Source organism: Heloderma suspectum, chromosome 7 (genome assembly GCF_057233095.1).
Source record: "Heloderma suspectum isolate Gila_16-S chromosome 7, 16-S_ref, whole genome shotgun sequence".
Classification (NCBI taxonomy): Eukaryota; Metazoa; Chordata; class Lepidosauria; order Squamata; family Helodermatidae; genus Heloderma; species Heloderma suspectum.
In genome coordinates, this window is record NC_139464.1 from 51,401,050 (window position 1) to 51,418,086 (window position 17,037).

The window sequence follows — 17,037 nt, forward strand, 5'->3', positions numbered from 1 at the left end:
CTGTTTCAGGTAAAGGCTACCATTCAATCCCTTTAATACTTTGTTTATCTGATAAAACTCATCAAGTCTTGTCAGGGGGGTTGGTGTGGGTATTTGTGGATTTTCCTTGAATGTAGAGCTTTTTTTATCCAGTTGGTATATAGAGTTGTCAAAAGTGCAGGGAGGCAGCAGGAGGATGGTCAAATAGGAGATTAATTCTGGGCACCACACTTTAAGAAGGATGCAGACAAACTGGAGAGGGTTCAGAGGAGGGCAACAAAGATGATCAGGGGACTGGAAACAAAGCCCTATGAAGAGAGACTGAAAGAACTGGGCATGTTGAGCCTTGAGAAGAGAAGACTGAGGGGAGATATGATAGCACTCTTCAAGTACTTGAAAGGTTGTCACAGAGAAGAAGGCCAGGATCTCTTCTTGATCATCCCAGAGTGCAGGACACGGAATAATGGGCTCAAGTTACAGGAAGCCAGATTCCGGCTGAACATCAGGAAAAATTTCCTGACTGTAAGAGCAATACGACAATGGAACCAATTACCTGGGGAGGTGGTGGGCTCTCCCACACTGGAGGCCTTCAAGATGAGGCCGGACAGCCATTTGTCAGGGATGCTCTGACTTGGATTCCTGCATTGAGCAGGAGGTTGGACTCGATGGCCTTGTAGGCCCCTTCCAACCCTACTATTCTATGATTCTATGATTCCTCTACCCTTCTGACACTGCATACCTGGTTGCCTTTTATCTCATTCCCTATCTCACTACTTCGGATTCGTTTTGGTATTCTTTGATTTCTGACAAGCAAACTCTCTGTTGTTATATGCCTCTTCACATATTACTTTTCTTCGCTTCAGACTCAGGGATAATGTTCTGATTAATAGCTGTACACGAGGATTTTTATGGCAGGTGTTTCAATTATTATTTTTTTAACAAATGTTTTTCTACATAAGCTTCTTTTTGTTTTTCAGGTTTTAAAAATCAGTTTACTTGGCCATCGAAAACGCATTTTATCCTCGCTGGGAGACAGGCTTCACGAAGATCCACCTCAGAAACCACCACGATCTATAACCCTCAGGGTAAGTCTGGCAAATGTGCTGTGCTCAGGTGCTGTTAAAAACTAAAGCATGTATTTTATATGACCAATAAAGTCTTCAAGCCCAAAGAATGATTATTTAGTAACTAGACATACAAACAGGATTTATAGTGCTCTCCTTTATTCATTTTTATAAGGTTGTTTGGTTTGTATTTTGCCAGCAGGTCTTTCTCATTCATTCATTCATTCATTACATTTATATCCTTCTTTTTTTCCTCTTTGAGGAACCCAAGGTGGCGTACATAATCCTCCTCCTCTCCATTTTAGCTTCAGTAGGTCTTCCTTGGAAGATATTTGTCTTGTGTGTTGGGAGGTGGGGGTGGGGGTGTTGCTTGAAAACCCCGCACAGTGTAATTAACAACATCAACATGTATATCTGCTTGAATTCTTAATGCAGTTCATTTTAATGTTTTACTGAATTAGGATCTCGACCTCAATTTTCTGGACACAACATTCTATAAATAGCATTAAAGTTGCTAGGTCTATCTCATTTCTACATTTTTTTTGGCATATGACCTTTATCTCATACTGTGATCTGGGAACCTAGGAGGTGTCTCCACCAGCTATTTACTCTGAACTAGCTGCGTTTGGAGGTCGTTAGGGATACATGATGGTGTGGCCATCCAGCAGTCACCCCAGAGTTTATCAGGGAAAAACCGGATTTCCTGAGACTACTTAAAGTCCAATTCTTTTCCTTAAGTTGGGTTCTCCCCAGTATTGTTGTTATGTCACCCAACCCTCGCATTTACCTCGGGTATGCTAGCCCTGCCCAGGGGTGTGCTTTTCACCGTGACCCCGGTCAAGGGGTGTTTCCTTTCCCTGTGTTTTCCAGCACAAAACCAGTTAATGTCTACTCAGAAGTAACTCCCATTGTGGTCAATGAGGCTTGTCCCCTGAATGCGCACACCAGCATTTACAGAGATCCCCCTCAATTGAAATAGCACATTTTAAAGCACTACTTCCCTAAAGGCTGTAAAGCGCTTTCCTGAAGCTCCAATTCTCCATTGCTTGGTTTATTCCCTTGAGAAGTAACTAATTCACATGTTCATTCCTGCACAGTATCGGGTTAGAAATGGGGCTGGTTTCCCATCCCTTTGTTTCCCCTCCCTCTTTCCCAGCACAAATGTATGTGTGTCTGCTCAGAAGTAACTTCCATTATGGTCAATGAGGCTTGTTCCTGAAATGTGCACTGTTGAAGTTACTAAGATTCCCATGAGTTGAAACAACGCATTTAGAGAGCCTTAATGTCAAAGCTTCGAAACTTCGATCAATCGCAGCAGGGCAGTGAGAACACTGTGTTCCTATAATGATTGTTTATTTAAGGAAGGAAGTAATGCAGGGGGTAGGAGAGAGAGAGAAGGAGATTGTTCACAGCTTCGGCAGCTTCAAGGCAGGGGGAACGCTGCATTCCTGTGATGATTGTTGGTTTAAGGAAATACTTAATGTGGGGGATGGGGGGACAGAAGGAGAGTGTTCCTTGGCAAGACACTGGAGGAAACCTACCAGGATTTTATCAAAGGAGAAAGGGGGGGAGAGCCTGGAGGGGTGAGCCTCTCTTATTGGTTGAGCAGCCCCTGCCAGTCAGATGATATTTACTCCAACCCCACCCCACCCAGAAGTATTTTCTGTGAAGCAACTGATACTGGTATGATGCACTCACTCATGGAAACCTGCACAGACATAAGCGCACCAGAGCCGATCCCTTGAAAAAATACGGGTAATCCTCCTTTCACTTCTTCTGTTGTCGTGGAGAAACCACCCTGGTCTTTACTTAGTACCTGAGGTATCACCATGCCATAAAGCATCACCCTAATATTTTATCATCATTTTAGTATTTGAATGTGGTTTTTTAATCTTTTAGGCTGCCATCCTAGACAAACATATTAGCAAATAAGTCCTAGTGGGATATAGGGCAGGATAGAAATGTTATAAATAAATAAATAAATAAATAAATAAATAGTGCACAGTGGGACTTATGTCTGAGGAAGCATGCATTTGGATTGGATTGTAAAGTAAATTAGAGCCAGTTGCTTGAACTGGAATCTCTTTTTCTGGAGATTTTGAGGAATGTAAATTTGTAAAGGAGAAGTACGTAATAGATTGCAAGCCACCATCTATGCCTTGTACATAACACCTCCCCACCCCGACCCCTCTTTTAAAAAGTGTTTTAAAATTACATGGATATTTTCACTCTTATGGCTGGCATATCATATATATAGGCTTCTGGGAGAGAAACAGATTATATCACCATGAATATAAAAGTGTCACTGAGTTCACAATATTTTTGCATTTGGAGATTTGCTTAAATACAGGGCATTTTTAGCTCTTGTTTCCTGGCACTGTGTAAAATATTGCAGTAATGCTAAAATGTAAACGGTAATATAAAGCTGTAGTAGGCTGTGTTCTTAGCAAGACAGAGAGTTCTGCAGATTGAGATGTCATCTTCCACTTCTGAGGTATTGTGCATATAGCTACTGTTGCAGTAAGCAGCTCAGGGAAAGAAACTGGAGAACAGAAGGGAGAAACTGGGAATACAAGTGGGACGTGTTAAAAAAACGTTGCAGTGTCGAATTCTCTTACTTAGGGTTTCAGCTAGTCAATCACACTCCATTCCATTCTCTCCTCCCTCTCCCCCGTTTTCTCTTTCCCCCCTCAACAGTCAGTCAGCATTCATTGCCCACTGAATGTGCCCATTAGACTATTTCTAGGCTTTCCCCATCTTAGTGTTTTTTTCGCCAGAGTTGTTTGTGCTTCTGCAAACCTTTGGATTCCTCCAAGCCTGCTGATACCTCCCTCTTATGTGCAGATGGTGCAATTTTGGCTACATAAGGATTGGCACGCAGAGAATTGGGTTTCCTATTAGTATGTCAATAACAAAAAAAATCCTTTCTGATGTTAAGTCTATCACATGTTGACTCAAGCTCCACAAAGCCTGGAAATTGGAAGCTACGGATGATGCCTAAACAAATGTGCCCTGCAATTTTTAATGATGTGCAATGTCACAAACTATGATCACTTGCAACAAGGGTGGGGAACCTTTTTTGCACCAAGAGTTGAATTCCAATCTGGGAAGGGTCTTGGGTGTGTGTGTGTGTGTTGCATTCCAGTGCTGGGAGGGGCCAAAGGCAAAGTGGGAGGGGCCAACTTTGATTGTTACAGTTGTAAAGTTGAATGTAGGAGTCTGCTAGGTGTGGCCTCCTTTTCCCCTTCCAGACACCTCTATCCTTCCCTATACCACAGCAACAAGCCTGTTAATGCTACTCAGAGACAACCTGGGCAGCAAAGAAATGGATTTGAAAATCCACTCCTTTGCAGTTGCACTGAGCATCCCAACCCCTTTCCATTTCTACTCTCAGGTAAGCCCACAGCAGCAAGTAAGTGTATGCATGTGTATTGAGAAGTAAGCCTGCATTATTTAGACTTGGCTGCAATGTGCAAATCCCCTCCACCAAGCATCCCCAAACCACCCCATTCTGTTCTGTTTTTACTTTTAAGTAGCACTGCCAAATAACCTGTGCATGGCTACTCAAAAGTAAGCATGACAAGAAAACTTCACCAGTGATGCTTCCAAGTTCCAGAAGAAGAAGTGTGTCCAAGCAACTGCCTAATAGCTGCACTAAGGATTTCAGGGAGGGAGAAGAGTGATGGAAGAGATGACGGAAAGGACCAAAGCATTCTGAAGTTTGCAAAGGTCACAGAAGGAACAGAGGGTGCCTTAATGCATGGGAAAAGCACTGTGGCAGCCTAGAAACAAGTGCAAAACAGGGAAATGCCAAAAAAGCCAGGTTCCACCCCGCTCAAAAGATCAAAGGTAAGGTGTGGCATTTTAAAAGGGATGTGTCAGCAGCAAAGGCCTAGAGGGCTGGCTTAGAGAACCTTATGGGTACGATTAGGCTCACGGGCCAGAGGTTTGCCTCACCTAGCTTACAACTCACCCTCCATGCACCCATACTTTTCCTTGGTCTTTCAGCCCCAAGTCCAGATGGGGAGGATGAAATGCCTGGGACCAGGAAAGATGTACCACTTTGTCCTGGTCTTGGTATTGCCTTATGAAGCTTCTAAGCCTTACTGTATTGCTGGAGAAACCTCCGTCTGTGAGTTGACCTGTTCCTGTTTGTTGCTCACCTGGGTTAAGATTGAATAGTGGGTCTCCTCTGATGTAGTAGAGTGAGAGTGGTATTGCTACTAATGACTTGGCGTGGTGCTTGTACCCATGTTTCTTAGCACAATTGGTTTGATGATTGTGCCATTAATGAAAAATGTCAAAGCATGTTTGACAATAATCTACCAGTTCCATAGATTTTTAAGAGGTACCGAAGAACAGTGTGGGGGTGGGGCAGCGTAGGATGGGGAACATTTTGAGCAGGAATGGGTTGCATAATTATTTTTATTTCAGTGTATTTGTAGGCCACACAAGTTTGATAATGTGCTCACAAATCTTAACGCACAGATTTTTTCCTGCTGTGAAGTAGCGTTGGGAGGATGTAGTTTGATGCAAAGAAGTGGTATGCTGGAAAAATGTGCTTAACCCTTCTACTTATCACTTCTTTTCAATTGCAACACCGTTCCACCCAACCTGTTCAATCCTCATTATGCCTCTCAGGTTTAGAACCTGCCTCTCCGGTTCTACAGCCACCACAGATTTTTGTGGAGATCTCAATGTGGTAAGGAATGAACATTTTTCTCGCTTTCATTATGGTGCAGCTCCAAATCCAAAATAAGCAACTTGAACTCTCCTTTCATTCCGTCTTGCTGTCATGCCGCTCAAAAAGCTCCTTGGTGTTAACCCAGCACAGGCATGGTGAAGGGTGCTGGAAGATACTCCCTTCCCACTATTTAACTCGTCATGCCAGCTACTGATGTAAGCAACAAACAAGCATGGGTCATCTCACAGGAGAATTCCTGTAGCAACACAGTATGGCTCCAATGCTTCATCAGAGAGCATTTTTGCTGGTCCCAGGTATTCCACCTCCCATCAGGATTTGGTCCTGAAAGATCAAGGAAAAGTGTGGGTGCATGGAGGGTACGTTGTAAGGAAGCACAGTTTGTGGCATTGTATGTAATTACTGATCATGAGGCATCTGTTAAGGCATCAGCCTTAGCCTCTAATTTCCTAGCTTTGTGGACTTGAACCAACATAAGAGTGCCTTAAGTCTGTTCTTAAAATGGCACACACAACTTTCATTTAATATGATTGGGAAGTGGCTTTAGGAACGTATCCAGCCCTGTCAGTAGGTCTCACTTCTGCGTAACCTGCATAGGTTATAGCAGCTGCAAGTCAAACCTCACATCCCTTTTTTCCAAGGGAATAAAGTTTACTTCTGAATAAGGTTTACATCAAGACTTTTGTTCCCTTGCTTTTTACCCTTCCATCTCATCCCTTCAATGTTCTGTCTGTCAGGCACAAAGTCAACAGGTGCCATTTGCCACCGCTCTTGCTATGGTAAACATCTTCTGATTTTCTGTCTTGCAAAAAGTGTTGTGATATAAACTTAGATGCACAAAATGATGTGGCATGTACCAGTCCATAGCTGGGCAGAGGCTCAGCAGGCAGAGTTCCATCCCTCCCACCCATTTCCCTAGAGGCATAGTTAAGGTGGAATGGCCCCAGGCTGAAGAAAAGCTCAAAATGCTCCCTTCATGTTACCACTGTCGCCCATGCCACTAGGGCCGTGATGGCGAACCTATGACACGCGTGTCAGCACTGACACGCATAGCCATTTTCGATGACACGCGGCCGCATGCAGTCGCATACAGAGAAGTATGGGGCTGCATGCCGAGAAGTATGGGGCCGCATGCAGAGAAGTATGGGGCCGCATGCAGAGAAGGACATTTCATCCTCGGCTACTGCACGGCCAGGTGCAGTAGCCGAGGATGAAACATTTGCTGTAGTGTAGTGTAGACACTCTGTGCCGGAGGTCTGTAGGCCAAAACATCAGAACTCCGGCACAGAGTGTCTAGTTCTGGGACTTCCGGTTAGGCCGTTAGGGGATCTTTGACCTCACTTCTGGCCGGCAGAGCAGGGAGCAGCGGAATGCTGCGGGGGATGCATCTCTGGGGGCCCTGTGATCGCCATTACCAGCAACCACATAACCACAGCAACCATCATCCAATCTACTGTTCTGGGGTGTCGTGGATTTCTAATTGACCATCATTACTGAGATAAGTGAGGGGGAGGCTGGGAGAGGCGAGGGCCTGTGCTATGGGTGCCGTTTCCCACCATTAGAAATAGCGGCAGCCATCTTAATTTATATAAGGAACACCATTTTGCAGCATAGTGCAGACTCCATTTCACCACTATTACTGTTGTGCATCCTTATTAACCCCTATTTCTGTTTATTAACCCTGCCCTTTCCTAAAAGACAGTTACATGTGCCATCTTGTGGTCAGTTAGGCTAGTTAACCCCTAATTGCCTGCAGGGCTAACAGGCTATCTATAATTCTATCTTCTGTCACTGCCCCCCTGATGGAAAAAAATCAAAATCCAAGGTTAAGTAAAGGAAGTGGTAGTAGCAGTAGCCGACCCTTTCAAGAGACATGGACCGAGATGTATGGCATTATAGAAAAAAATGGCAGATCATTTTGCGTTCTATGTACTGAAACGGTAGTAAGCAAAACGTGGAATATAAATAGACATTTTGAAACTAATCATTCCCAGCTCTTGAAAAAAAGTGAGGATGAAAGGAAGGAATACATTTCCAGGCAGCTATACCTTTATAAGAGCCAATCTAATTCCATCCTTAAATTTATAAAAGGCTCTACAAATTTAACATCTGCGAGTTTGAGCATTGCTTACTCCATAGCTCAGCATGGAAAAGCACTCAGTGAGGGAGAATTTATTAAAGAAACTCTCCTAAGATGTGCACCAGTTCTATTTCACGATATGCAGAATAAAGATGCAATTATTAAGAGAATATCTGAGTTACCACTCAGTAGAAATATCATAAAAGACCGAATAATGAGACTGAACACAAACGTACAACATCAATTAAAGACATAAGTAATTGTAAATATTTTTCGATCTCTCTTGATGAAACTACTGATGTCACATCATATGCTCAGTTGGCCATTATTGGTCGATATTCTGATGGTCTCACAATGAGAGAAGAGTTGATAAAGTTAGTATCAGTGCCAACAAGTACATCAGGAAGCGAAATATGTAAGGTTGTTATACAAACATTCCGTGACCTAAGCATTGATATCTCTAAAGTTGTGTCAGTGACGACAGATGGGGCACCAAACATGGTAGGGAAAAAAGTCAGATTTGTCAAATTGTTTACGGAAGCCATTGGACATCCGATTGTGCCTTTTCATTGTATTATCCATCAGGAGGTTTTATGTGCCAAGGCAGGATTCACCGACTTAAACAACTTAATGTCAGTTGTTACAGAAATAGTTAATTTAATAGCTGCTCGCCCCCTTCACAAGCGAGAATTTTCTGCACTTTTACTGGAGGTTGATTCCAGCTACAGTGGACTGCTGATGTACAATAATGTAAGATGGCTGAGCCGAGGCAAAGTTCTTGAACGCTTTGTGGAGTGCTTTGAAGAAATTAAGGTATTTCTTGAGGATAAGGATCTGGGAAACTTTTCTCAGCTCAATGATGATAAGTGGGTTCTCTCTCTCTCTGTTCATATTAATGAACTGAACTTAAAGTTACAAGTTTTTGGCAAAAGTATTGACGTTAACATAAAAGCTTTTGAAAGTAAACTTAAAATTTTCAAGCGAGATGTAGAAACTAAAACTTATAAGTATTTTCCTTGAGTAACAAAGTATTTTGAGAAGGCCAGTGCAGCTGTACAAAATGAAATGGAACCCTTGCATATAAAGTACCAGCATGTTTTAGACTCGTTACTTGACCAGTTCAGTGATAGATTTAATCAATTTAGAAGCCTAGAACAGACCATAAAAATAATTAAGTATCCTGATGTAGTAGTCTACAGTAGTTTGGAATTAAATGGTTTCCAATGGATGCAAATTGATGATTTGGAGATGCAACTTGCAGAATTTCAAGACAGCATCTGGGCTCAGGTGTTTGTTGACTTGAGGTCAAAGCTTGAGAATCTGGAAAGGAGCCGCTTGGAGAATCAAGAGGAGTGCCACTACGAACAGGAAATTTGGAGTGCCTGGAACCGATTACCAGACACTTTTAGCACCCTGAAAAATATAGCAATGGCTTTACTCACAATTTTTCCCTCTACGTACTTTTGTGAGACCTTATTCTCAGCGTTAAATAATATCAAAACCAACAAAAGAAACAGATTGACAGATGAAGTTAGTAGCGCTTGCTTGGGCTTGAAGTGTACAAAATACCAACCTTCAATTGAAGGTTTAGCCAATGAAATTCAGCAACAAAAAAGTCACTAATAGGCAGGTTAGTTAAAGAATTCCCCCTCCCCCTCACTTATCTTAGTTCACGGCACCCCACACAAGTTAAATAATATCAAGACCAACAAAAGAAACCGACTGACAGATGAACAAAGAAGTCACTAAGCAGGTAAGTTAAATAATTAGTTTTTGGTTTATTAAATACAGTTATATATTACAATTATACATTTTTGTTATTTAAACTATAAATATCGCGAAATTATGGTTTTTTTCTCGAAGTGACACACCACCCGAGTTATGCTCGGTTTTTTGGCGAATTTTGACACACCAAGCTCAAAAGGTTGCCCATCACTGCACTCGGTAGTGCTTAGGGTCCTTACAAGTATTAGCTCTGGAAGTACTGATACAATAGCCCTACAGTCTTTCCAGCTTATGTAAATTTAGCCCACAGCATGATCCCTGGAGCACACACATTTTGGGCCCTGAGGAGTTGCCATAGGAGATACTGAGGAGTTTTTAGTGAATTAATTCTGAGGGAGAGTGGAAGGCTTGAGAGATGAAAGAGATTGTGGAGACCACAGAGACAGTGAGTGAATAAAAAACACCAGCTAGAGAAGACAGTGGAGGAGAGAACTGCAACTAAATGCCTTCACACAGCAATCATCCAGCAGTGTTGGTGCCAGAAAGTGACAGGCTGAGGCCTACAGCTGCATTCCAGCCCTAGGCTCTACATTCAGGAGACGAGGGACCCTAATCCAGGGGCAAGCAAGCTTTTGGGCCCACGGGCACATCTGGAAATTGAAGAAATGGTCGTGGGCACAACCATAAAATGGCTGCCATAGGTGGGCATGGCTAGTCAAAAAGGACAAGTCACCTGTTCAGAGGCATTCTTGGGAAATTAAGATAATAGCAGCCAGATGCTCTCATTTTGCTTTGAAGCAATCCATGTTGCCAGTAAGAAAATATAAAAATATTTTTAAAATAAAAATTGGGAGGAATAGGGTGTCTCGAAGGGCACCAAGGAAACTATCTGGGGGCACATTGGTGCCTGTGGGCACCACGTTGCCTAGCTCTGCCCTAGCCAAACCTAATAAATGATCTGGGGTTTTTCATTTTTGTGTCCACTGGGGTCTATTGCCACCAGGGCATGCTGCCACTCTGAAACCCAGGTGCCCCTCCCAGCCAAAGAGAATGATGTGACATACTTTCCAGTGACCACTATGCGTGAGGATGTTATTTCCAAGATTTCAGCGTAGGCTAGCTAGATTCATGGTATGCCTTATTTTCTTTTAAGTATCTTTGATTCCCTTCTCGTCTTTTTTTAATATTCTGTTTTATAAACATTCCCTCTTCATCTGGAGTGGAGTTTTGGAGTGTGGATGTTTTGACCAAAACCAACAGAGAGGGTTTCTCCCCCATTCCCCCACATGCCTTACCATTTAGCATTAGTACCAGAGATATTTGCATTCGTGCCTACAGGGGAGATGCAAGCTGCAGGCTTGTAGGGATGGGTGCAACTAGAGCTTCCCCCCAGTTCAGGCAGCTAAGGGCACAATCCTATGCATGGTTGAAGAGGAAAAAACGCCTACAATTCCTAGCATTCCTGGCTAGCTGGGGAATGCTGGGAGTTGTAGGCCTTTTTTCTATCTAAACATGCATAGGATTGCGCCCCAGCTAGCTCAGAGTCCTGGGGTCCCCTTTCTTCAAGGTTACAGGACAAGAAAGGGGGTGGTCGGAAGCATTCCCGTTCAGTCCCAACCTGTCAGCAAGTTCCCCCTGGGAGGGGAAGGTTGTGGCACAGGGAACACACATTCTTCAGAAGCAAACAGTGTTTATTTCATGCTGTTGTTTTTTCTAATTCTACGCAGGAACCCAGTGGTAACCACACTCCTCCTCAGTTGTCCCCTTCACTCAGCCAAAGCACTTACACTACCGGTGGCTCACTGGACGTACCACACATTATCATGCAGGGGGATGCAAGGAGGAGAAGGAATGACAGCTACTTTGATGATATTCCCCGGTCAAAACTGGAGAGACAGATGGCACAGGTAATGTGGGGAAACCCAACCTGTTGTTACAAATTATTATACCTAGAGTTATAAATCCACTCTTATTTTTTAAGGATATCTTTTCAAATATTATTCCATAGCAGTATGTTTCTGAAAGATATGCCGACTTCTCAACTGAATTGGTTTGCATTTACTTTGTAACTGTTCTTTTATCCTCTTCTACCAGCATGCTTTTTACAAGTACTCTATAGAGGCCTTCTCTTCTGTAAACTACAGTTATTTATATGCTAGCAGGCCTGAGAGATGTGGATACTGTGGAGATATGAAGTCAAACTATTCTGTCAGAGGAAGAGAAGACTTGGTTTTGTTAATGATGGATCATTGTTTTCTTCGAGCAGTAAATAATACTAGTATGCCATCTTGATGGCTACGGTTTGGTCATACAGACATGTGGGACATCCAAGAAAAAGCCAGTCAGCTACACCCTCCTCCACAACACTCATTCCATTCCCCCCTCCAACAGGCAGGCAGCTTTCCATGACCACTGATCATGTTCAGTCCCCATTGTGCTGATTTGACATTTTTTCCTGAAGGATTTTGTACTCCTGAAAAGCTCAGGGTACTCCCAAGACTGCTTGTATTTTCCTCTTGTGAGTTTGGGCTATATAAGGAGTGGCACTTGTGCCAGAACATCGGGAATAGAGGGAATGATGTTGAACATGTTACTGCCCTTTTCTGTGGAAGGAATCTTAATACTAGTTTCTTTACAGCAGTGTTCGATATAGGTCACCCAAGATGCGTTCTCACAACCATTTTCCCCATCAAGGGGACTTTTTAGGGTTGAGTGGAATCTAATTGTTCCATCCCAGATAGTTTTGGCAGTTGGTAAAATGAATCCATTTAGTTCTTCCCAAACTACAGAGTGAATTGTGTCATCAGAAACTGACGTCCTAATACACTCCACACATACACAGGGAAGTCTAGTGTTAGTCTCTCCTCATGTGCTCTGGTATCAAAGAGGTGGCAATATCATTGCCACCTTGATGTGCCAGAGGCCTTCAGACATGGGAGGTGGGCTAACAGAGTGCTCCATTTATCATGTAGTATCGGAACAAACCTGGAATGTACTGAAAAGCAACATGCCTGGGACCATTCTGGAAATACTTTGCTGAAGCTGGAAGCTGTTGACTGTATTCAGTTGGTGTAGATATCCTATCTGTATGATTAAAAAATATAATGTTATCTTGGTAAATACCTGCTTGGAACCTAGTTTTGTGAATGGTTCAGGAAAGGCATTCAGGATAAACAGGCCAACACAAATTTAGCAAGCTTCAAAAGTCAGTTCTGCTGAACTGATCCTTCAATATCAATCATCAAGTGAGGATAAAAAGTCGCTGTTCAGTTGAAAAAAGACCATGTGATTCCATCCTCTACGGGAGGTGCTGATGTGCTTATGAGAGCTAGGTTTAGTAGATAGTGTTATCCTTCTGTTATTTTATTCCCTCTTATTAAGGAATTTCAGAAAAGGACTAGTATTGTTAGTTCATCATCTCTGAAAATCTGCTCAGTTGTTGTACATCTCTATTATTTTAACTCTAAGTGTTAATTCCATGGGCAGGATCCACTGTGAGTGCAACAGGAATTAGCACTTCCTAAAGGAACCCCAGAAATGAGTGGAAACACTAGTTTCCAGAATGGGAGCTCCCTTCTATGAGCTCTGCGGAACTGCACCATTCCTGTAATGAGCGTTTCTGCTCATATCCAGTTGCTTCGGGAAGCAGTTGGATACTGCCTCATGTTAGTTGCATACTAATTGGATACTGCCCTATGTTAGCTGCACATTAAGCCACTTTGTTTTCCACCTGATAATGGAGATTCTTTTCTTTCATAGCTTTTGATAGAAATACCTGGATTAAAATTGGCTGACATGTATTCACTACAGAATAGTTGGCTATGCTTCCTGCTCATATGAGAACAACTCAAGAGAATGTGCAGAAACTGTTATTTTTACAATTAGGGTACAAGGTGTTAACACTTCATAAAAGAACTCTTAGGGTATTGTATATTTTGTGGTAGGTGCTGAAATATTTCCAGTGTGTTTGTTTAATGATTTGTGACTGCTTTAAACCATCAGTAAAAGACAATTGAAAACAGCCTGTCCATTCATTCAACCACACATAAATAATCCACTGACTACTTTAAATCAAACATATGCTTGACCAAAAAGATATGCCATATTTCATTCTAAAGGTCAGTATAGTTCAGCTTCTATCAGCAGAAGTGCCAGAGGGCGATGCATGCTGTTCTTTGATGGTGCACAGAATGACTGAAGGCCAAGTCATAAACCATGCTGTAATGCTTCATGGTATACATCAGAAACTATAAATTGCACCCAAAACAGATGGGAGGCTAGTTGAGTTCATGAAGCATGTTAGAGACACGAATGGCTCACCCCACTGAGCAGGCATTCTGCCCTGATAGAAACATCCGAGTGTCTCACCTAGCCACAAGTAGAGATTGATTATTTCAGCAGTTCAGCCTGGCAGGGAAAAGATGTTAATGCCCATATCATGCTTTTATATAACTAACTGCATCTAAGAAGGAAAAATGCGATTCTCTCTGGAAAATCCAAGGGCAACTGATAAGTTTTGTTTGCTCAGACAAACTTTTCTATGAATATCAACTTGATCTACTGACTTTTACCTCTTAATTTTCAAAGAAAATTTTTATTAATATATGATTTTTTCCTGCTGAATTAGGTTTTCTCTTAACCTACATGCAGAGCTAATTGGGGAATCCTCTCTAGCATACAAGACAGCTTCAATTAATTCTGCAGAGAAGAGCAGAAGAACAAAACAGTTTCTTTAAAAGAGCTTCTATTAACGTCACAGAATTTGAATGTCAGAATTGTTGTTGTTGTTCAGTCGTTCAGTCGTGTCTGACTCTTCGTGACCCCATGGACCATAACACACCAGGCCTTCCTGTCCTGTGCTCTCTCCCGGAGCGTGCTCAAGTTCATATTCATTGCGTCGGTGATGCTATCTAGCCATCTCATCCTCTGCCGTCCCCTTCTCCTTTTGCCTTCAGTCTTTCCCAGCATCAGGGTCTTTTCCAGCGAGTTTTCTCTTCGCATTAGGTGGCCAAAATATTTGAGCTTCAGCTTCAGTATCTGTCCTTCCAATGAGCACTCAGGGTTGATTTCCTTTAGGATGGACTGATTTGACCTCCTTGCAGTCCAGGGGACTCGTAAGAGTCTTCTCCAGCACCACAGTTCGAAAGCATCAATTCTTCGGCGCTCAGCCTTCCTTATAGTCCAGCTCTCACAGCCATACTTTACTACTGGGAAAACCATAGCTTTGATTAGACGGACCTTTGTCGGCAAGGTGATGTCTCTGCTTCTTACTATGCTGTCTCGGTTTGCCATAGCTTTCCTCCCAAGGAGCAAGTGTCTTTTAATTTAATGGCTACAGTCACCGTCTGCGGTGATCTTGGAGCCCAAGAAAGTAAAATCTGTCACAGCTTCCATTTCTTCCCCTTCTATATGCCAGGAAGTGATGGGGCCAGATGCCATGATCTTCGTTTTTTTAATGTTGAGTTTCAAACCAGCTTTTGCACTCTCCTCTTTCACCTTCAACAAGAGGCTCTTTAGATCCTCTTCGCTTTCTGCCATTAGGGTGGTATCGTCTGCATATCGGAGGTTGTTGATAATTCTCCCGGCAATCTTAATTCTGACCTGTGATTCATCCAACCCGGCGTTTCTCATGATGTACTCTGCATATAAGTTAAATAAGCAGGGTGACAATATGCAGCCTTGTCGTACTCCTTTCCCAATTTTGAACCACTCAGTTGTTCCATGTCTGGTTCTTACTGTTGCTTCTTGACCCTCGTACAGGTTTCTCAGGAGACAGGTAAGGTGGTCTGGTACTCCCATCACTTTCAGAATTTGCCACAGTTTGTTGTGATCCACACAATCAAAGGCCTTAGCCTAGTCAATGAAGCAGAAATAGACGTTTTTCTGGAATTCTCTTGCTTTCTCCATGAGCTAGCGAATGTTGGCAATTTGATCTCAGAGTTTCCTCTGCCTCTTCGAAACCCCGCTTGTACTTCCGGTAGTTCTCGGTTCACATACTGCTGAAGCCGAGCTTGTAGGATTTTGAGCATCACCTTGCTGGCATATGAAATGAGCGCAGTTGAGCGGTAGTTTGAACACTCTTTGGCATTGCCCTTCTTTGGAATTGGAATGTAAACTGACCTTTTCCAGTCTTGCGGCCACTGTTGAGTGTTCCAAATTTGTTGGCATATTGAGTGCAGCACTTTAAAAGCATCATCTTTTAGGAATTTAAATAGCTCAGCTGGAATACTGTCATCTCCGCTAGCTTTGTTGTTACTAATGCTTCCTAAGCCCCACTTGACTTCACTCTCTAGGATGTCCGGCTCAAGTTCAGTGACCGCACTATCATGGCTATCAGGGACATTCAGATCTTTCCTGTATAGTTCTTCTGTGTATTCTTTCCACCTCTTCTTAATCTCATCTGCTTCTGTTAGGTCCCTGCCTTCTTTGTCCTTTATCATGCCTGTCTTTGCACAAAACGTTCCCTTGAGATCTCTGATTTTCTTGAAGAGATCTCTAGTCTTTCCCATTCTGTTGTTTTCCTCAATTTATTTGCATTGTTCATTTAAGAAGGCCTTCTTGTCTCTCCTTGCTATTCTCTGGAACTCTGCATTCAGTTGGATATATCTTCCCCTTTCTCCCTTGCTTTCCACTACCCTTCTTTCGTCAGCTACTTGTAAAGCCTCATCAGACAGCCACTTGGCTTTCTTGCATTTCTTTTTCTTTGGGATGGATTTCATTGCTGCCTCCTGAACAATGTTACGGACCTCCGTCCATAGTTCCTCAGGCACTCTGTCTATCAGGTCTAATCCCTGAAATCTATTCCTCACCTCCACTGTATATTCATCAGGGATATGATTGAGGTCATATCTGAATGGTTTAGTGGTTTTCCCTACATTCTTCAATTTAAGCCGAAATTTTGCAAGAAGCAGCTCATGATCTGAGCCACAGTCAGCTCCAGGTCTTGTTTTGACTGACTGTATAGAGCTTCTCCATCTTTGGTTGCAAAGGACGTAATCAATCTGATTTTGATATTGACCATCTGGTGATGTCCATGTGTAGAGTCGCCTCTGGTGCTGTTGGAAAGGACTGTTTGCTATGATCAGCGTGTTCTCTTGGCAAAACTCTATTAGCCTTTGTCCTGCTTCATTTTGTACACCAAGGCCATGCTTGCCTGTTATCCCGGTGATTTCTTGACTTCCTACTTTAGCATTCCAATCCCCTATGATGAAGAGGACATCTTTTTTTGGTGTTAGTTCTAGAAGTTGTTGTAGGTCTTCATAGAACCTATCAACCTCAGCTTCTTCGGCCTCAGTGGTTGGGGCATAGACTTGAATTACTGTGATGTTGAATGGTTTGCCTTGGATTCGTACTGAGATCATTCTATCGTTTTTAAGATTGTACCCCAGTACTGCTTTTCCCACCCTTTTGTTGACTATGAGTGCTACTCCATTTCTTCTAAGGGATTCTTGCCCACAGTAGTAGATATGATGGTCACCTGAATTAAA

The 17,037-nt window shown here is 42.7% G+C and overlaps 1 protein-coding gene across 1 annotated transcript in view; it reads left to right on the forward strand.

The window, feature by feature from the left end:
* ANKS1B (ankyrin repeat and sterile alpha motif domain containing 1B) overlaps window positions 1–17,037 on the forward strand; it is a 578,800-nt gene that overhangs the window by 530,609 nt on the left and 31,154 nt on the right. Inside the window, exons 18-19 of the mRNA XM_084810203.1 lie at window positions 957–1,064; window positions 11,278–11,457. Coding sequence (XP_084666329.1) covers window positions 957–1,064; window positions 11,278–11,457 — 288 coding nt within the window. The remainder of the gene's footprint in view (window positions 1–956; window positions 1,065–11,277; window positions 11,458–17,037) is intronic.